Below are 22609 nucleotides of genomic sequence, written 5' to 3' on the forward strand. Positions count from 1 at the left end.
TATTTTATTTTATTTTATTTTATTTATTATATCTTACAGAAAAATATCAGACTAGTTCCTGCTCTTAGGGTAGTCTGCACAGCTTGTAGACTAAGCCTGGGTACCTTTTAAAATAAACAAGTCTCACTTGCAATAAAAGTGGACAAAGTTTTGCTCATGACTAATCTGACCAACTGCTACATTTCATCACTGATTTCGCTGAAAATCAGAGAGGCTTAACATCATATGAAGGCAGAAATCTTACACTGAGGAAAAAATCAATAATTTTCTAACTCTTGCATGGATCAGGTATTTGGAGCTAAACCCTGTAGAATACTGAACACTTGACTCTGTTCCAGCTGTGTTAAAAGCTGAACATGTGCAAAGTGTGCTGCTGGACCAATCAAGATAGCTCTATTTAAGCTCTTGTTCTATTTTTTTTTTTTTTTTTAAGAGAAAGATTGCAAAATACATTAAGATTTAATTTTCAGTACCTATTTACCACGCAAATATTCATGAAGAATGCTTTTGCACCTTTTCTGTTACTTATTGTGAGTAGGATTTTTGAAAGCACTCAGACTAAGGATATTTTAAAATCAACCTGAATCAGTGACATTCACTGCAGGACCTAAAAGTTGAATCAGACTAGCATTCCTGTGAAATATGGCCCATTGAAATCCTTCCAAAATAATTCTGTATGCTTCTGCTGTTGTCTTGATGGACTGAGAAGGACATGTAAGAGTGGCTGAGCGAGGCTCTCCTCTAAAGACCACATTTTCAGAAGAGCTGGTGGGCAGCCTGCAAGTTGATACACATAATACAGTGGGTAGGCAAGGAAGTCCCCTCATAAGCACACTGTTTTTCCTTGGGAACTAAGAATAGAAAACAGATTATTGAATTTTTGGATTTTCCAAACATAACGGAACACTTTCTTTTTTGTACCACTACGAGTCAGTGTAAATTAGATAAACTAGAGACATTTTCACTTGCATTATGTTAGCATCTAACTGTGCTGTTTCTATTTTGTTTTTTATTTTGAAACGGATTCCTCATTTAAATCTGCTCACAAATTTTACATATTCTATTCACCTTTTCAGTGTGAATGAAGGTTAAAGTTTCTGAGGGAAAGGAAGGGCAAAGAAAATAGTCTGTGCCTGGACTTCCCAGACCTAGTAGAAAAGTGAACCAGGAGTCCAAACTGTGAATTTGTCCAGAGAAAAGATCTTCCCTTTCCACTGAATTTAACTGCATTGAAACAATTACTCCAAAGGTCATGTAATTCCATGGCCAGCTGCAGATAAGATGGTCTCACAGGCTGCATAGCAAGAACTGCTCACATACAATAGACTCATTCTGCATTTTTAATCTAAATAGATTCTCTCTGCAGTGTTCCTCTTAGAAATCATAGTCCTTTGGATCTGTCTCCAGTGGGATATGTATCATGCACAAAGTTGTATGTGCCTGTGAGTCTATTTAATTCACTGGACACTGAAGATATTTGGTACTTTGTTAATGAGGGCTGCTTATTATTATAGCACTTTCTTTGTTGTGCAATGTAGATCCCTTTGACTTTTAATGCAAAATGAACGCCAGGTGATGGTAACAGAAACTAGCTATTGAAAACAGATTTGTACTGGCATTACACCAGTAAAAACTTGGGGCATTCCTTTTCACGTAAGAGAACATGTTGCAGTTATTAAATGATAATTAGGTGCTTCCTCAAGTATGGCTGAGTTTTAAGTGACTCCAGATCACGGCATCTCTGCTAAAGCCTTATATCCCATGTTAGAGGAATTTTATTATCAAAACTAAACTAAAATTTATAAGAAATTTGATAATTACAGAATTCTGAAAGACTTCAGTGAACGTGGTGGTTTCCATTTCCCGTCAAAGCTAGAGAGGATTTTCCCTTAGCAAAACATTAAGTGCAGCATGTCTTCAGAAGTGATTTTTCAACAAGTTCAGCCTCCTGTAGCCAGCAGCTGGGATGGTGGATGGTAGATACCCACAAGGCAAGATGCTAGAGAGAATTTTCCCTTAGCAAAACATTGTGCAGCATGTCTTCAGAAGTGATTCTTCAACAAGTTCAGCCTCCTGTAGCCAGCAGCTGGGATGGTGGATGGTAGATACCCACAAGGCAAGATTCGTTTTGTTTCACTGATGTTCATTAACCTCTCCTACCTGTATTAAAAGCATCACTGGAAAATGTGATTAACAAACAACAAGTTTATAGCTTGAACATGCAGTGAGTCAGCTGTTCTGAAGAGCAGCTCAGGTATATTTTCTCTGTACTTGTTCTCTCCTGAGATATCCTGAAGTAGCTGAACCAAGATTAAAAAAATATACAGAAGCAACGAGATTAATTGATTTATGATTGTGTTTTAGCATATCCTAATTATTTCTGTGCCATAAGCTCTGGGGTTTTGCCATTCCAAGATCTGTTTGGACTACGGAACGGAGAAGCATCAATAAAATGAGGTGGAACATGGTCAGTTGCTTCCTTAAAAAAATGGGTTTAGAATTGCTTTGTTACTGTGCTGGACAGATTGAGCCACCCAGCTCCTGATGAAAGCTGAGAACTGAACAGTTTAATCCCAGTGTAAGGGATCTTTTCAAGAGAGAGGTTTGATGAAAATGTTGGGATGCATAACATACAAAGCTGGGTTATCATAAGACTGCGATTATCATTGTGTCCAATTAGCAATTGCAAGAGGAAGACAAATAATAGTGAAAGGTTTGAAATATTTTATTGCAGGTCTGTCAACCTGTTCCTGTTAAGAGAGCATCATATACAGACGTGGTCTCAGCAACATCCATTACACCAAAATAATAGGCTCATTCCTGAGTTTTGGCTCTTGCAGGTAACTGTCTCTTTTGATTAGTGAAAACTACTTTACTTAATGCTTCTCTGAAACTTCAAGAAAACAAAAGTGTAACAGGCCATCTAGTTGTGACAGGTTTGTCTGAAATAAGCCCTCTCAGAAGCTGTGTTGTCTTGATATCTTTAAATTTGATGAAAATGTGTGGCCCAAGTATGGAGGACCTCTTTCTGATTTGAGCCTCATTTAAAAAGTTCACTTGAGAGAAACAAATGAAGTTTAACAGCTAGACTGAGACATGGGTGTGAAGGCCCATAGAAAACCTAAGTTCAGTTAGGACACTGGGAATACAAACAAAGCATAAATGTTTGGCTTGTAAATTTGCAGAAAAAAAAAAAAAAAACAAACAGATTGATGTGAAAAATTTAATTTTTTAGTGTCCCTGTGTTACAAATAATAACCATCCACCAATTGTGCTGTTTGGGTTAAGTTGATAGATTTGTTTTGCAAGGACAAGAGCTGTCTTCATACAGTAAAGGTGCTGCAGTCAATGCCAGCAGTGGCCTAATGGATGGTTGAGCTGCTGTAAGGCTCAGTGCTGCTAACGGGAATAATCTCCCCTTCCCTCCTCTACAGTGTCCACAGTGTGTACCTTCGTTGTTGACACTTCCTCACCTGTATACGCCCTGGTGCTTGGTAGATCTTTCTCTGAGCTGATTTACTTGCTAAGTCCACAAAAAATAATTAGCTTCCTTTTTGTGGGTTAGTTTTCTGATGGCTTAGTGAGTTGAACTGAGTCTTAGAAGAACCTAGCAAGGATCAGTGCAGTGCAATATATGGGTGGGATAAGGCAGCTAGGGAGAAGGACTAGGCAACAAAACCTCGCTCTTCAACGATTTAATAAGCAGAAGTGCTTCAGGAAAAACTAAAAGAACCAGTTAAGACCTTCAGCAAGCACAATTGAGACAAGATGCTGCTGTGTGCCAGCTGCAGCTGAAATGTTGTCTGCTACAGCAGGGGAGTTGATTAATATGGGTTGGGGGGACAGTGGGTGGCAGTAAGCATGACAAAATCCAGCCTGAGTTTTTGGGAGCATATGTGTACCAACAATGAGATCAGCCAGTTTGAGAAATGATTTCCCAATAGATGGATGCAAAGCCCAAGTTCACACCTCACATAACATGGTTCTGCTCTTAGTGCTAATTAATATGAGGACAGGAACAAACCTGCAATGGTGGGAGGGTGAAGTTAGCTTTTCCACATTGCATTGTATCATTTCTTTAAAGCTACCTCACAGTGAACCTCATCCAGGGCATCAGTAGCAACAACAGAGTGCAGCATCCTATTTGTTTTCCTCTGTCATAAGGGAGAAAGCTTTTGTAATAGAGAGGACTAAAGGCTAAAACTGCAATAGAGTGAGGGAGCAATAATAATTCTTTCTAGCTTCTAGCACTCTTTCTCCATTATTAACTCTCTGAGTGACAAATTGCAAAGCAGAGATTTTCTGTTGAAAGATTATATCATATTGTCTTTTTCTTCTCTGTAGATAAAGGCAAATGAAAATGACCCTGCTGTCCCCACCAAAGCAGTGCATTCTGGGTCCAACAATCAATCCACAATCAACTTCTCAAGCACCAACATGAAACAACAATAATCAATAAACATTATACCAGGCTTCCTGCATGAAAGTTGTCATTGCAGTTTCTCTTCAAATGGAATTTTGTTGTAAGAACTGGAAAATTATTTTTAGAAAAAGGAGTAATAATAAAATAATAAATACAATTATAATGTGGCTGCAGCTCTGTAGGTTGTTAAAAGTAGGTAAGTTTGGAGATGGCATTTCTTAATATTTATCTTTAGAAGGTATCAGCTAACCTATAAAGTAAAAGCAATGAGCAATGGCCTATAAGCACATTTTCTACATTTTTACTCTGTTAAGTCACAAGAGATGAATCTTAATTCTCTAATTTCATGTGTTAGGAAGATCTCTGTTGTGCTTAGCAATGCAGAGAATTCTGATAGCAGATGCTGAATTTGAATTTTTGTTTTTCCCTTCCTGGAAGGGGTAAGGTGCAGAAAAATGCTGACTCAGGAGAACTGTCACTATTTTAGAGCTGCTGCTACGTCTCGCTGTCTCTGTCTTTAAAGAAGTTTATACATTTTGTCCCTGCCAGCTGCACAGCCAAGTGTTTATTGGTGTGTTCAAGTGTTCCCTTTGTTACACCCTAGGCAAACCTATGCTGACCATACTGCTGAAATCACCTACAATACTGTTTTGTGTTCTGGCGTTATGGAAAGACACACCCCCATAACTTGAAGGCTTATGAAGTGGGATCACCAGAGCAAAAGCATAACCCATTAATTTAAAAAATCTTTTTTACTGAAACTGTGAGGTTTTTTCCTGATGTAACTAATACTTTGGGTTTTGTAGGATAGGATTCCTAATTTTAAAAAAATCCCTTTTGCTCTGATTTCCTATTTGATAGGTAATTGTGTTCTTAGAAGCATGATTCTGTTACCATGTCTAGACAGGTTTTGCCTTGGAAACTTAGAATGTTGTTTAAAGTTGCATTGTCACATATGATAGCCCTTCTTTTTAAGCAACTGTCACTGGGGAATATTTAAGAGAGAAATGACGCCAACACAAAAGCACCTGTACAGTGAATTTATTGTCCTATGTGTAGAAACAGTGTAAACTGTACTTCTGTGCAACCCATGGGCCTAACAGGCACAGAAAATCTTTCAAATTTTAAGACAGACACAGAAAGCATGTGATAATTACTGTTATTTTTAATGTGACAGTGCAAAGCAGACTTGTAACTCTTGCTGTATTCATAGGCATACAGTGATGTATGAGCTTGTATGAGAAACAAACTCCTACTAGGTCGGTAATTCTTCTGTCTCTCAATAGCAATGGAGAATTTGCTTTGTAAGATGGTGGAGGATAATCACGGGGATGTTCAGGAAGAGCTAGCACATGTTCCCATTTCTGAGGTTGTCTTTGGGTGGCAGAACAGCAGAACCAGGCATCCAGCACTATTATAATGACTATTGCAAGGGAGCAGGGTTCACTCTTCAGTGTAGACTTCTATGCTGCAATGGTCTGCATCTGAGCTTGTCGTCTCGTCTCCCTCTGTAATCAACAGAGAGAAAGGTGCTTCTGCAACATCATTCATCTCTGCATCAAGATCTAAAACAGGCTAGATGAACCTGTCCAGACTTGTTCTCCTTTGGGACGAGATGCGTAGTTTTCTTGCAATGCCAGGTTGTCTCCATTGACTACAAAGAGAATACAGTGTGACTATGGTGCAGATGTCTACTCTGAAGCTGTCTTTCACCTAGCTGTCTTTGCCTATCAGAACTGGAACATTCTGGTATGAAGGATGCTTGTCTTATGTTTTGTCTCATCAAGAGTGCATGTCAACCATTAATCCGTTCTTTCTAACTAATCTGCTACCTTGGAAGATGAGCAGAAATTTGGGAAGAGTAGGGGGAAAAGCAGGGGGGAGAAAGGACCTATTTCTACTTTTAACAATAACTTATATTTGTGTGGAGTCTTTCATCTGAGGCTTCAGGTTTGAACAATTATTAGAGCCTTGCAGTTGCATGATATACTTGTGAGACAAGTAAATGTAATTAGAATAAGTTTACAGTTGTGAGAACTATGGATGCTCAAAGCTCTGAAATCACTCAAATGATTGACTATATGTAGTTGTCTTGTGTTTAACATCCAGTGTTGGCTTAAGTGGGTTGCTCAAGGCCAAAATGACTCAATTATGACAGCAACAAAACCCAGGAGTAGAGGCTGCCAGTCCTTTGGATACTGTGAACATGCCCAGGACTTTCAAATATCCTTTGGGCTCTTGAGACACCTACTGAGATCAAAGTGATACAAAAGACTGGACATCATGAAAGCCCAAAGGAACAAAGTTAGTGATTTTTCTAAAAACAGATGTTTTCACAGTGTGATAATAGCAAGTAGTTTTATGAGTTATATAAACACCCATTTTGTAAACTGAGCTCTCCAAACCATGAAAGTGTATTATCTGTGGGAAAATGTATAATCTTTTTGGATTTCCTCCAGATTTTTATTAGATTAGAAACGAAGAAGCTTCTCCCTGTACAATTAGCAAGAGTTCCTGATCCCTATGTTGGTATTTACTGCTCTGTACCATGGATTATTCTCCTCATAGGGGTTATCTTTTGAATTTTGTTCTTAACAAATGCCTACTTTTAAATTCCAATGACTGTTTTAACTATTGTGCAGATATCATGAAAAAAATTACCTGCATATTATGAACTGGGATTTACACCAAAGCATCTGCTGTACTTTTATGTCCTTGAGTGCAACAAGTTATTGAGTGTGTCAGGTTTGTGATATTTATGAGTATTTGTTTTGCCATGACACATGCTGGCCCTAGTGCCTGAATCCTGCCTCTAGCCACAAGGTGCCAAGTAATAGCCCTTGAGAAACTGTGTGACATCAAAAGTATTTCCGCTGTGCTATTCAGGCACTACTACTAAAGTTGAGACTGTCGGGCTCCAAATCTCTGCGGTTCCAGTTCTTTTTCCACTTACGTGGGGCACACTATAATGGTGGGAACTTCCCAGGGATATAATTTTGGAACTGCCCAGGTCCCTGTTCCAAAACACCAGTAATGAGTGACAGCAGAGCCAAATACAGTAGGAAGTTTTTTCCAGTAGGCATACAGTTAATTTTGGATGCAATGGGTTTATAAGGAGCACTGAGTGGTCTCTCAGTTCTGCCTCAGTCTCTAGACCCTGACAAGACTTCTGACTGTGTCCTACAACCTCATCCCAGCTATCACTTGCTCATTACATTCTCAAAAAGTTGTTGCTGGGGCTGTGCTATAACTGTTGTCCTAAAACAACAGATGCCCCACACTAGGTTGGAAATCTGGTCAAGAGATGACTTCTGCAGCCCACACATTTTCCTTGACCCTTTCACAGGAAAGTAAGAGAATAACTGCCTTCCCAGATGTTTGAATCCTATCTCATTTAGCATCAATCCTCAGGCTTCTCCAGCACCTACTGAGAAAAATGTTTGCTTTCTTTGATTCTTCCTTCAGTCTGCTGGTCACTTAGCTAGAGTAGGCTATCTCTGATTGGTTTGAGAGGAGGCATTGCTGAAAAAAACCACATTTTTTTCTGAAGCAGTACATCTCAGTACAGAGGAGCTGAGGATTTGTTTTGTCAAGGTTGCAACACAGAACAGCCTTTCCTTGCTTAGCACTTCTTTTTGGGATTCTGCTGGTTTCCCTTCTCTCTTGTATGGAAAGGTTGAGGATTCAAATACATTGTTGAAGTAAGAAAAAAATTCTGTTAACCATATTTTTATCACTCTTCCCAGCCAGACAGAAATTTGGGATCTTTAGTACTCCATTATCGCTGGTGATGTGGATTTCAGGTGCAGGAGCAGAGAAGAAATTTGGGAGATCTGATCCTGGCATACCTAATATTGCTTTCATCCCCATCATTTGCCAGAGAAATCTGCGTATAGCTAGTATGTGTTTATTGCTCGGTTGTCTGTTGGCTATCATTTCACTGCCTGTGAAGAGCTCATGGCTGTGGCGCAGCACCTACACCTGCAGTGCTTCTCTCTTCAGCGTGAAGTACCAGGGGATCTCTGCAGAGAGCAGCAATACTGGGGCATGTGGCTTTACTGGGCCACTGGAGGGCAGGGCTGGCATTATGTATCAGAAAGGAAATGAGAAGGAGGTTATTCTTATGCACACCAGCACCCATGAAGCAGGTTCGTGTATTTTGAAGTCTGTGCCCATAAAGTCAACAATAACATCCCCATTTTCAGGCTTTATTTCATCGTCAGCAGAGAGTGATTCTTTGATCCTTTCCACTTTTGCGTTGTAAAACAGAACTAGAGGAAAGGCTTCACCTGTTCATTTCTTCTTTAATTGCAAGCATCTCTGAGTTATTTTACACTGTGATGAAAACACAGTGAATCAGTGTGACAATATTGACAGTCCAGGGATCAGGGTGAAATAGATTGTAAACCCAGCATCCTCTGACTTTGCACACCCAGCTGCCCACACGAAATGCTGCAACGAAACTAGCACAGAAAAAAAAATGCGTTTAGCTTATCCATGAAGCAAGCCAAGTTCAGGGGTACAGGGTGGTAATAAGGAGAGTTACTTAAACACGATTGTTGAAAGGAAACATCCTCGTTTGTATTGTGCTAGTCAGGAGCGCTAGCATGTCTCTCTGAATTATCTTCACAAGACAATCAGGTCAACTTTTCATTAATTTTTCAAATCAGATTTGATCCAATTGGGAGATTTTTCACAGTAAATCAAACAGCTTCTACAGTAGAGAAGGATGTTTAAAAGGAAGTTGAGCTCTGCTGTGAGCTGGGGGAAGGAAAGGGATGAATGAGTCAAAAAACAAATCCAGACTTCTCAGTCTCTTGTTCTGAGTGCTGAGTGCATTTCTGACAAGCCTTAGAGAGGTAGTTAAGAGACCATGCCCAGGAATGTGAAAGATACTAAAAATTTCTGTTAAGCCAATAAATGAATAAATAAAATCCTTAATTTCAGCTCTACCTGTAGTTCACTTGTGCTCAGCAGAAAGAAAAAATACATGCTTTTATGTATGGGGAAGAATGATCTGCAGCAGAAGAATACATACCAAAAGAGAAAGGACTTTGAATGACAAAGACAGGGGAAAAGAGCCAAAATAAAATATATAAACAGTGAGGAGAGGGTAGGCAAGAAGAGGAACTGAAATAATTGTGGATGGGATACTGTTTTTTTATTGTAATTTGTAGACTTTTTTTTTTTTTTTAAGGAAGAAAAAAGAACAATGTAATCATGTGGTTGAGGGTTATGGTAAACAGAGAGGCCAAGGCAATAGCTGAACAACTTGCAGAGGAGACAGCTGAAGATAAACAAACTCCCAGACTTCCCCAGCTCACAGGAGAGAAACAAATGGGAGAAAACAGAAACCAAGTAACATCTGCAGAGAATAAGGGGTGTGTCTCTGTGTAATGCCAGGGGTGAGACGGACCTGCCTTTTCATCTGTACAGCTAAAGAGGACCACTGGACAGCTGAATTAATAGACCTAATACTGTAGATCAGGGTAAGAACTGTTCTACCACTGCGATAAATCTCAACATCTTTGATCACCGAGAGTGACTTTGGTTTAGAAAATAAAAAAAAAGTGCAGAATTTTCCCTGGTAACCCAGGTGTAGGGCGATGGGGAAGAGCAAACTTACCTCCTTTGCCTGCCATTCAGCTCACCTTCAGCACATGGGTATGCATGTAAATGGTCACAAAAGCAAACAGTGCATAGCCCACTCAATTGTGTGACTCCAGTATGACTACAATGGCAAGAATATTTGTCAGGTGGCACCCTGGTGCTGGCACAGCACATTCACAAATTAACACAAGCTTTTGCTGTGCATGTCTGATATGTTTTCTGCAATGCTTTGTGTAAAAGTCACCAAATCATAGAGGGGCTGAAGCTGGCAGGCACCTCTACAGGTATCTACTCCAACCCCACTGCTCTGAGTTGCTCAGAGCCATGTCTAGTTGGGTTTTGAGTATCTCCAAGGATGGAGACTCCGTAACTTCTCTGGGCATCCTGTTGAAGTGTTTGACCAGCCTATTTTCCATGTCTTTTGTCACTGGTAGTGGGGTCAAGCATCAAGGTAAAATGTTTACCAGAGCTGAACATTTTGTACAGAATTACAATTGGCTTCCCAAGAAGGTTTGGCTTTTTTCGCTGCCATGGCAGTTGCCAATTTGAGGGGGCAAGCTAAGCAATACTCAGTAAGCTGCCCTGCCTGTTAGTGGTGGGAGCCCCAGCATTTAGGTCCAACACCCTTCTGTAAACCCTGCAAGGTCTCACCTATCCTACCAAAGACTAAAGGCTCTTTTTCATAACCAGTCATTCCTACTAGGCTTAATTTCCTTAAGTAAATACAAAGTACAGACATGGTATTGTCCCAAGAGTGTACTCCAGAAGTCAAAATCCTAACAGATTTAGGTATCTCTCCCAACCACTGACCCTCATCTGAGTCATTTTGATGAACCATTCCCATGCGCTGCAAAGTTTTCACTTGTTGCTTGCAGAACAACAGACAGAAAAGGCATGCTGGGTGCCACCACACCATCAAACAAGAAAGGCAAGAAACTCCAAAACAAATTTTACCTCCTGATGCCAAGTGAAGCTGGTAGTGTTTTGTGGTAGTGCTGTGAATCAGACCTGCCCCTGCCTTTGGATGTTGTAATCAGTAGGAGATCAGGGCTTCTCACCAGCCTGTCCTTCGGGACTGAAAGGAGCACATCCAACTCCTATCAGCAATGAACTTAGAACTCAGACAAAAATGCTCAGCTCTTGCTGACATTTAACTCTTCCCCTTTCATCTGCAGTGATAACAAGAGTGAATGAATATATCCTCTTGTCAATAGTACTGGCACAACTAGTCTGTTTTGTGAAAACAAATTTAAAGCAACCTTCATTTTGCTTCTTTTTCACCAGAATGCTTCTTGCTACTGGTACTTGACAGTAGTACGTGTGATATAAATGACGTTCTGCTACTATCCAGGGCTGTCCCATGTTAGCAAAAGAGGACAGAGGCCACTCAGAAACATTCTGCACAACCCTCAATAATGCATGGCTTTAATCTAGCACCTCATTTTCTAAAGACAAATTGTTATCACACTGGCAACCTGAACCACCTGTGTCCATGGAGGAGTGAGGCTTCATTTGGAAGACCCAAAGAAAAAAGACTTGGTGTTTTCAGTGTTTCAGGTGAAAAATAACTTCTGACACTTGCTGCTGGAAAGTTTTAAATAAGTCTTTATTCATTCAGATAACAGAGGCATTGGTCAATGGCTATCCTGGGACCACGCTTGTATTTTAGAGGAACAAAGTAGAGTTTGTTATTATGCAACCTAAAGAAAGAAGTTGACTGTGGCTGAAATTTAAGAGTACAATGCCTGTTGGGTAGATTTTTAGCTCTACATTAACTCTCTAGTGCCACATCAGTCAAGTCGTTCCTACGTCTTTATGCTTTTAGCACTTATTCTTGTGTCATACGAAGGTCACATCACCGACGCTAATTGGATAAGTGAAGCACTCAGTATTGGCTCAGTTTTGTTTCATTGAAGTCAATGGTGGCTTTAGCAACATAATTAAGCCCATTTTTGCCACTTCTGCAAGCTCCCTTGGACTGCAAGATTCGGAGCATTGTTCACCTCTGCTTGTATGCCCCTACACCTCAAAACCAGCTTGTTTACACCCTTAGCACCTGATTCCTCTGTATTCTAGCTCTTGTGAGCATTCTCACTTCTGCACATGCTACATTACCTCTCTCATGATCATCAAAGATACGGGACAATCTGCACTAGCGATACAGTCTATGGATATGTGAAAGTGAGAGACTAAGACCAAGTGAGAAATTCGAGGTGGGAGACTAGGGTTAGAAAATTCTGAGAGACAAATCAGCAAAATTAAGTGGGGGACCCAAGGTCGGAGGAGAATTTGGCTGGGCTAGAAGATTGACAGGGCATATAGAGCACTGGCCCTGCAGGAGAGAAGGCTGCAAAGGTAACAGCAGGTATATGAAGCGTGGGATGGGAAAGAACCAGGCTGAAGGTTTTGGGGCAATTGAGGGTTGAGAAATAGATAGAAATGTCTAGAAACATCTAAGCCCTCTAATTAGGTACTTGGCCAGCCCAGAAGCCACTGGACAGTCTGTGCTGTGTCTTCTATTTTCAGCATCTGGCAAACGTGAAGAAGACAAACCTGCTGCTGCCATTGGGTCCTCTTTTAGCTCAGCCAAAGAGGTTTGTGCTGTAGCCCTAAAAGCTTTTACACAGAAGAACAGACCCTCCATGGATTTCTAAAATGCCAGACAATGCAGACCCCAAGTTGGAAAACGAGTATAAATGCAACCCTCTCTGCCACAAAGAGCACAGTATCTCTTGTGGCTTCTTTTCCACACTTCTCCAAAATATTGATGTTTAGCCTTTGATCCTATTTTTTACATTTTAAAATTGACATTCCATTGTATAGATGGGTGCAAAACACAGGTCCCTGTGGAGCTAAAGCATCTCAGCCTTATCCAAAGATTCACTTGGCCTTTTTCACACTGTGTTGTGATTTGCCACACTCGTTTCTTTCTTCCTCACTGCCTCTCTTGCCTTCAGAATTGGAAACCAAAAGTTGACCTGAAAACACAGAAAGATGATGCTGTGATCATAGTATTACTGAGTTAGAGATCACCCATACACTAACATCCTATATAGTCAGTACTGAAGGCTATTAAAAAAACCCAAACCTAAACAAAATCTATGTGTCTGCAGCTATCTGGATTTGCCATAAATATATGCACATGTGTTTATTTCCATTAGTGTATATATATGTATATATACAGGGCGAATGTTTTTCCAAACAAGAAGTTCTGTTTCCTAACAGTCTTTGCAGTTGCAAAACAGAAATATATCACCTTCCATTTTTGCTAAGCAACAACTGAACATCTTTTGCAACATTCAAAGGCTGCTCACAAATGCCTAACATTTGCTGTCTAAATTGCAGGAATATGCTTTGTGCTGGAGGTGCTTTTCATATGTTCATGAAAACCGAATTTCTTCTCTGCAGAGTTCTAAGTCTGAGGAGTATTTTCTTGCCAGCACATAGTCATTTGGCTGTACCCATGTCATATCTGATACATGTGTGTTGAAGGACAGAACAAAACTATTATATTATCTAATCTCACCAATAGGCAACTTGTCTCTGGCCCCTGTGCAGAAGAGCACTGGGGAAAGTCTATTAGCACATAATTGAAGTTAACAAGTGTTTTAAGTATTTCCTGGATCTGGCTACCACTCCGAGAGAGGGAGATTCTTTTTTCCCTAGAGCTGTTGGCTTACCCTTCTAGCAAGCAGGTTCTTCCCAGTTTTCTCTTGTAGTTTTGCTCTTTTCTTGAGTAATTTTGCATGCAAATACTGTATCCGTTTCATCTCGATGTCAGGATAAAATGAAGTTGACACAATTATTTTAAGTTGGGTCAGAAGGCCAGAGAGTAACCCAAAAATGATTAAGAAGAAGATGATGACTCCAAGCTGGATCCATGTCTTGGAGAGAGCAAGCTCTGGCTGAGGGATGCAGACATGCTTGAACAAAGAGATCTTGAAAGGATCCGTTTTTGCAATATGCTCTTTCATACCAATGATAAAGCTGTTCTCATTCCTCTGCACAAGAAAAGGGGAAAAAAAGAGTTGATTATAGTACTTATTCCCTCCTTTCTTAATATTTCTCCCGTTGGACATTCAGATTTACAAAGGACCGTAAATCATCTAGTCCCTCCAGTGTCTATATGTGCTATGCTCATAACAATGTATTTATTGGCTATTTATAAATGTTTAAGACTTCATTTTCACTATTTTCTTGGGAGACTGTCCCACAATTTGGACTGTTAAGAACTTACCTTCTCAGAGGCTCTGATAGATAAATATTTAGTGAACCTGGCTATAATGGTTTAATATATTCCCACTCCCATGAATCTGCTCAGATCCTCTGTTGGAGGGTGCTTCCTTCAGAGTAAAACAGCAGAGCAGAGTGTGTCCATCCCTTTGGTTGTGGCTCAATACATGTACATACATCAGCAGTGCCTCGACACCCACCTAGGCAGGTGCTCTGACCACGAGGTTATTATGCAAGCAAAGCCACCTCTCCTCCTCTAACAGATGCTTTTGCTTAGAAGAGCTGATGTCTTGCACTGCTTGTAGACTGAAATGCTGAATGAGAGGGACTAAATTAGACATGCTGCTGGGACCAGTACTTCATACTGGCAGGCAACTTTCTACTCCTTGTGTAGGAACACTGTAGAGATACTGAATCACCCAGCCCTCTTTTCTGACCATGTCAGGGGGATATGTAGCTCTTCCTTGTGGCTCTTCTAACCTCCCTACAGAGGCCAGGCACTTCTGTTAGATGCTCATTGGAAGAACTGGGTGCCCAAAGCATGCTACCCATTTTCAGCCTTTAGCCTTTCCTTGACATTATCCTGTTCCAACCTCACTCAGTACATTTTATCCCTAAACTGAACCAATGTATAAGTAAGGAAGAACTGCATTAGGAACTCAATATGAAATGGGTACAAGTGCATGAAGAATTTTACTGTTCATACCAAGAATAAACATCTCAAGAAGTTGCTGAGTCTGTCCTGCTGACCCAGCTAGCTTTCTAGACTCCTTGAAATCAGCAGCCCTGATGCTTGTTATGACAAACCTGTTGAGATTAAATTTAACATTTTAATGTGACTAGCCTTCCTCAGGGAACTAGAAACAATCTGATGATGGCATAATTTTCTGTTTTGAGACAGTCAACCAACTTTCCACAGGAGTGAACACTGCACATAAAGAGAGCAAATTCATAGTATGGGACTCATGAATCAGCCAGACAGGGTCAGGCTTAGGCCTGCTGTCCATGGGTGGTGGGACTAAGCTCCTCCTTTACCCTGACTTGGGTCACACCCAAGGCAGGTCGTGATAAGGGGCTGTCCTCAAGGTACGAAGGATAGAAACACAGGCAAAACCACACACAGTAGTACACAGAGAATAGCTGAGGCTACAGCAGGTTGCTTAGGGTTGCGTTCAGTTGGGTTTTTAGTATCTCCAGGGATGGAGACTCCACAACCTGTCTCAGAAACCTGTTTTAGTCTTTGATCACCTGAAGAGTAAAAAAAAATAATTCTAACACTGAGATGGAATTTCCTTTAATTTGTGCCCATTGACTCCTGTCCCTGCACTGGGCACCACTGAGAAGAGTCTGGCTCCTCTTTCTTACACCCACTCTCTGTCAAGTATTTATACACACTGATGAGATCCTCCTGAGCCATCTCTTCTCTAGCCTGAACAGACCCTCTCAGCCTCTCCTTGTACAACAGACGCTCCAGTCCATTAATCATCTTCTTGACCCTTTACTCAACTGACTCCAGTAAATGCCTTTCTCACACTGAGTCTCACCAGTGTAAGAAGCAGAGGAGAAGGATCACCTCCCTCAGCCTGCTGGCAATGTTCTGCCTAATGCAGCCCAGAATAGCTCTTTCTTTGCCATAAAGGCACTTTGCAGGCTTCTGGTCAACTTGGTGTCCACCAGAACTCTCAGGGCCTTTTTCTGCAAAGCCATCTCTGAGCTGGTTGGCCCCCAACATGTATAATGCACAGGATTATTTCTCTCCAAGGACTGCAAGACATGGCATTTTCCTTTGATGGACACTGTGAGGTTCCTGTTGGCCCAATTCTCTAGTCTTTTCAAGTCCATCTGAATAACAGCACAACCCACTGGTGTTTCAGCCACTCTTCCCAGTTATATATTATCTGCAAACTTGTGTGGCTACAATCTGTTCCTTTGTTCAGTTCATTAATGAAGAGGTTAAACGGTATAGGTTCCAGTGTCTGTTCCTGGGGGACATCAGAACTGACTTTGTGCCACTAATCAGAAAATTTTGGGTCCAGTAGTTCACACAATTTTCAGTTCACGTCACTCTCCTTTTACCTAGCCTATGCCTCATCAGTTTGTCAATAGGGTTGTTGTGGAAGACAGCGTTGGAAGCCTTAATAAATGCACAATAAGCATCCACTGTTCTCCCTTCATCCAAAAATCCAGTGGTCCTATCATAGAATGCTGTTAGGTTGGTCAAGATTTAACCTTTCTAAATCCATGCTGAATACTCCTAATAGCCTTCTTGGCCTTCACATGTTTGGAAATTACTTCCATGATTATATTCTTCATCAGGGATTATATTCCATGACTATATTCCCAGGGATCAAGGTGAGGCTGGCCAGAGTGTAGTTCCCTAGATCCTCCTCCTTGCCCTTCCTGAAGATGGGAGTGACAGTTGCTTTCTGCCACTCTTCAGGAATCTCTCCCAGGCACCATGAGCTTTCAAAGATAATCCAGAGTGGCCTCACAGTGACATCATCCAGACCCCTTAGCACCCGTGGGTGCCTTCCATCAGGTCCCATGGACTTACTTTTTTAAAATGTTCCCTAACCTGATCCTCCTCCACCAAGGGTAAGTCTTCCTTGCTCCAGACTTGCTCTCTGGTCTCAGAGGCTTGGGATTCCTGAAGGCTGGTATTCCTAGTGAAGGCAGAGCTGAAGGTGACATTGATTACTTTGGGCTTTTCCATGTCCTCTGTCACCAGGAGCCCCACTGCCCTTAGCAGTGGACCCACATTTCCCCATGGCTTGCTTTGTTGCTGATCGACCTGTAGAAGCCCTTTGTGCTGCCCTTCACCTGCCTCACCTGATTCAGCTCCAGGTAGGCTCTGGCTTTCCTGCCCCCATCCTTATACAATCAGATGGTGTCTCCATATTCCTCTGGGGCCCCCTGTCCCTGCTTCCACTTCCTCTATTCTTCTGGTTTATGTTTGAGTTTTGTCAGGAGCTTGTTGCCCATCCATGCTGGCCATCTGCTGCCTTTGCTTGATTTAGTTGGGATGAATAATTCTTGAGCTTGGAGTAGGTGACCTTTCAGTATCAACCAGCTCTCCTGAATCCTTGTTGTCTCAAGAACCTTATCCCAGGGGACCAAATATGCTGGTTTGGTCATGCTAGATCACAGCTGCTGTGCAGCAGCAGGGTTTATATAAGGTATAAAGCCCCCTTAGCGTGCATAGCAATTTGCCTCCTCAACATATCTCACATTAGACTGACTGACCAGACAATGAAAGCCTCTCTGCTTTTGCACAGGAGTCTCACCTCTCCAGGATGGGTCTGACTCTCTATATGTGTGCTGATTGCACAGTTACAGTGAATCCAATGGCTTTTGCACCTACCTTCCTAAAAGAAAGTTCAGGTAACAATTAGAATGGTAACAATTGGAAGTTGGCAGCCTCCATCCTCTAGGAAAAGTGGTTTTCCACTGATGCAATCCGTGAACCTTTGGCTTACGTCTACCATACAGACAGGAAATTTTTCTACTCTTTGTTAAGATAAAACTGAATAATAATTTAATTTTTATCCCATGGACAAATTTGATATTTTGATATACAATACAAGATATCATCATCTGAAGTATGACAGAATTTGACCAGTAGCTTGACTTCATTTCAGCTAATTTCATTAGTACACATTTGCCTGAAGTGCTCCCATTCCTCAAGGATGCTGTGCACTACATCTCGCTTCCCCTTCATGGTTCAGTCCCAACCAGATGAACGTTACATGACACACCGGGACCACCAATCTGCCACACCACTGTCTAAGCAAACCTGCAGTGGTTTAGCAGTGTGCCATAGAAAATGTGGTCTGGCTGAAGAAGCCAGCTCAGAGGTTCAATATGTCACATATGGAAAAGTGAGAATGAGAATCTCTCTGCCAAAGCCTGTATGTCCTGTTCTGTTTGCTTGTAATTGCATTACTCACCTTAATAACCTTACTCTGTGGATTTGCTTTTAGTTAGTGAATTTTGGGGGGATGGGAAGAAATGGGAATGAATTCTCATTATTACGAGCTCTAAGACGAAGTAATAGAAAATGCTGAGTAAGAAAAAGTTGACAGAAGAAAGAGCAGATATCATATTGTACTAACAGTCAAATCCCTTTGAAGTCTTATTATCTTGAAAGTACCAAAAGGTTATATATTTTGGGGAAATGTTTTAAGCTTAATCTTGCAAGCTATCAAACTGGGCAGTTCTCCTGTGCCCGCACAGCATCACACGTCACACACTCCAGCAGTGAAGTCTCCAGCTTTACAAGTGTTCACAGACAAGACCCTGAGCTATCTGATCTGACTCTGAAGTTAGCCCTGTTTTGAGCATGAGGTTGGTCTAGAAGGTCTCCAGATGTCCCTTCCAACCCAATTACTCTATGGTTCTCTATGCTGCTGCTGCTCCTGTTAGAAGAACCTTGAGCTTTCGGCAATGTGTTATTATTTTGTGTGTACACGGCCACGCTCCTCACACTACTCAGCTAAAGAAAGGTAGGCATCTCTTACGTCAGTGTCACAGTGGCACTTTGACTATAAAAGTGGTGCTTCACAAATGTCGGCATTGTGGGTTTCCAATTTTAAGCTTCTGGTCTTCTCCTCCACATATATAAATGGAGGAATGAAAGTCCTTCTTCCTATATTTACCATTCTCTAGAAACATGATGACACTTTGGAAAGTACAGAGAACTGTCTGATTCCATCCAACATACATATCTGTAAAGGCAATGTCCTTTTTGAAACAAATGAATGATAATGCTATGAAAGAACCGATGGTTCATTGTCTGTTTGCCTGCTCCCGCAGCTACGGAAGGTGAAGGGAAATTTTTCAACAGTAAACTAAGAAATATAAAGTATTGGTAAGTACTTACTTGCTGAAAGAGGCTGAGTTGAATCTCTAGATCCGGTACTTCTTGGAGATGTTTATTCACAGAAATAATTAACCAATAAAACAAATAATCTATGGCAGCAAACAGAAGCCAGATGCAAAGATGAATAATTACAGGGAGAAAAAATGACTGCATGTTTTTTCTGTCCTTCCTTGTGAGGCAGAAAGATGGGATTGTCACATAATCTTTTCTTTCTTTCTTGTTAAGTGGCAGAAGACAGGGTCTTTCCTGTTGCTTTTGGTGCTCATCAAATGCAATGAACTGTTTTGTGATATAAGTATTCTCAAATTTGGCACTGTGAGAGCCCACAAATTTTTTGATAAAGAGACCAGTTCCCAAAGAAGCTAGAAAAATCCCCACTACAGGCAATACTTTCTGTCCTATATAGGGCAGTATAGTCAGCATAAAAGATATTTGGTTAGCAACTTTCTGGATTTCTTGCTTTGTGTCATTTAGTTCTTGTTTTAACGCATCATCTGAAATTGAATAAGATGGTGAGAATTCATGCTTTAGGAACACTATATATTTAGATAGTTCAGTGGAAACCTTGGCCGCCTCGTAAATCCATTTTACTGCCTCAACATAATATTTTATCAAGGCAAATTGCTCATACTCTAAATGACAGGTTATACTGTCTGCCAGAACCTTCAGGTTGTGAAAAATATTTTGGATGTGGCCAGCCACCACGACACCTGTGCCAGCAGTAATAAGAGCAATTGCAGTCCACAAGAAAGAAGGAACAGGACACTAAAGCAGCGCAGGTGCTTGAAACAGGAGAGCGCGATAGAAAGCGATATCCAGATGAAGCCAGAAATCAGTAAGGGACCCAAAGAGTGGTCTGCCAGGGAGAAGTGCATGCCAAGGAATAAGAGAAAGCTTGAGAGGAAGCCAACTGCAGAGCAAACTGCAAAAAGCTGCATCAGATACTTCCAGCCAGGCTTCCTTTCGGATATAAAAATTCCCCATGCATCCTGGGCTATTGAGACAAATGTTCGCATTTTCTTCTGATTGTTGCTGACACTGTGATGGCTTAAACTAAAAGGAAAGGAAAACAAAAATATTATTAGTTACTTGGTCACACTACTGACAACGATGTGCTTTTAACTGGCAGGTCAATACTTCTTCACTTTGTTAAAAAAGCAGGTCTGACTCACATAGGGGCTGAATCGCCCTGCGTGAAACTCAAATCTTCATCCCTAATATCACATATATAAACATGGAATAGAACACTCTAAAATGTATTCTATCTTTTTTCAAAGTATTTTTGTCCTTTTTGTACACTGATTTCTCATTTGCTATATAGGTACAGCGCTTCATATGTACATATATGTGTGTGTGTGTGTGTGTGTGTGTGAGAGGGACGCAAGCCTCCCGTAGCACCCAGTGCTTCCCCGCGGATGCTAGCTTTGCCTTACAGGGGCACCGGGAAGGGAAATAGAGGAGCATGGAAACTTCCCATCGGTACCCCGATGCAGGGGAGCCTGGCTCGACCCATGGGGAGCAGCCAGAGCAGCTGCCAGGGAGGAAGGAGGGGGTGTAGCAGCATGTGCACGCTGCCCAGGGATGGGGAAGGAAGCTCTCCTTCTTCAGCCGGAGGTGGGTCAGCATAGAGGGAAGGAAGTGTGTCTCAGAAGCATCATTCCTTCTTTGGGTCTCTCCTGGGATAGTACAGCTACCAATTGGTCCATATACACTTCTAACCCTAAGTGCTTGTACTTGTCACCATCTCTTCTGCCTACCAGCATGCCCATACTGTAAATTACCGAGTATTTCTGTGAGATTCGATTCAGTTTGATGGGAGACAGTCCATGCTCACATTTCCTTCTTCTTTTACAATATAATATTTATAGTGCAATTTGTCCAAAGATGCAAGATCAATTTATATGCATTATTAGCCTTTTAACATACTAGAACAAATGAGATACTAATTAAATAAAATAAACTATTGCAATTTTATCTTATAATAGAGAACAGTGGTCTTTGCAAATACATCCTGAAGATACTATTTTGTCTTTTGTTTAGCTTGAACACAGTAGGTAGCCAGGAACTAAACTATTATTTTGTACACATACTGTATTTTACTGGAATTTGACTTTATGAATTCCGCTAGCATCCACTGCACCGTTTTCCCCTTCCCCTCATTATAATTAGTTATTAATTATGTCATTATTGGCTTTGCATGCAACAGGAGCTGAGGGTGATTGGAGCAGGCATCTGACCCCAGCTGGGACCTTCTTGGACCGTTGTGCTTGGCATGCTGCTTTTCCCTGGCCTCACTTGGGCCTGATGCTTTCTGGTGCTCAGGACTATCCTGAAAGATGCTGAGTGCTTTCAGTGCTTGACTGCTTCAGAAGGGATTAATGGTGAGCAATAGCTCTCAGGGTGGGCTCAGTCCCTGGCACTATCACTCTGCTTGGGAAGGCTGAGGAAATTGCTTCCCTCCAGGGCCTCAGTGAACTCAGCTGTAAATGGAGTCTAACAGCAATTAGCAGCTCCTTCACAGGGGCAGAATTAGTTAATTAATATCCCCAAAGTATGTAGAAGTCGCCATGTGTTTGATGTGTTTGGGAAACTAGTGCAAGGGAAATGGGGAGGAGAGGTAGCACACAAGCCACCAGACTCCAGCTTTGTGGTGAGCAGAGCTGTCCTCTGTTTACATGGATGGTCTGCTTTGCCCTCTTCTTACTGAACTAGAAATTAATGAGACATTTTTTGGAAGCAAAATTATAAAGCGGATGTTCATAATCCTGGAGTCAAGCAGAACCAGACCTAACAGCCAGCAAACCCTGCCAGTGAATCCTGAACTTCCTAGATCGGATCCTTAAACAGTACGTGCTGCCACATCTTTGTAGATCTAAGAAAAAATGCCCTGTAGATCTGGAGTTCTGTTCTTCATTTATGAAGCCATAAAAAATCAAATGCAAAAAAGCTAGCATTTATGTAATACTATGCAAAACATCCATGTGAGAAAGTACCACATTTTGAGTTTTCTTTTGCAGTGTTCATTTCACAGCTGTTCTCAAGCATACATGGGGTTTTGTGTTTGTACGTATGGGTAAGGTGTATTTGTGTTAATGTTTATAAGCATTCAGTAAACGGCTGCAAGAGGTGACTGGGAGTTTGGCAAGACTGCAAATAAGGACTGGGGAGAGAGTCAAGAACAAAGCCTTAGAATTAACAAAAGCTGTACTTCTAGACCAGGAGGCTGGGGACTTGCAAAATATGGACAGAACTTGAAAATAATCAGTGTCTCCTTTACTGAGCAGATTCAATGCTGTTACATGAGATCACTGCACTACTCAGCACATACATGGCAAGTTTATCCCTAACCTGCATGAACCCAGAGTTTTAAGGCAGGAAAGGCATCATAAGGAGCCACTGAATTTTGGAGCCCGTGGCACGGATGCTGTGATCACTGAAGGTGCGGAAGGGAGCGTTCCCGTCCC

At 41.3% G+C, this 22609-nt stretch overlaps 1 protein-coding gene across 1 annotated transcript; it reads right to left on the bottom strand.

Moving 5' to 3' along the window:
* Positions 1–12927: 12927 nt before the first annotated feature.
* On the bottom strand, positions 12928–20161 carry LOC104156768 (dendritic cell-specific transmembrane protein-like). The gene is given in 4 exon segments (XM_009694631.1): positions 12928–13011; positions 13714–14034; positions 19146–19879; positions 19882–20161. Coding segments are annotated over 4 exon segments (1419 nt in total).
* Between the last annotated feature and the right edge of the window lie 2448 nt (positions 20162–22609).

The sequence above is a fragment of the Cariama cristata genome, unplaced genomic scaffold, assembly GCF_000690535.1.
Source record: "Cariama cristata isolate BGI_N322 unplaced genomic scaffold, ASM69053v1 scaffold11762, whole genome shotgun sequence".
NCBI lineage: Eukaryota > Metazoa > Chordata > Aves > Cariamiformes > Cariamidae > Cariama > Cariama cristata.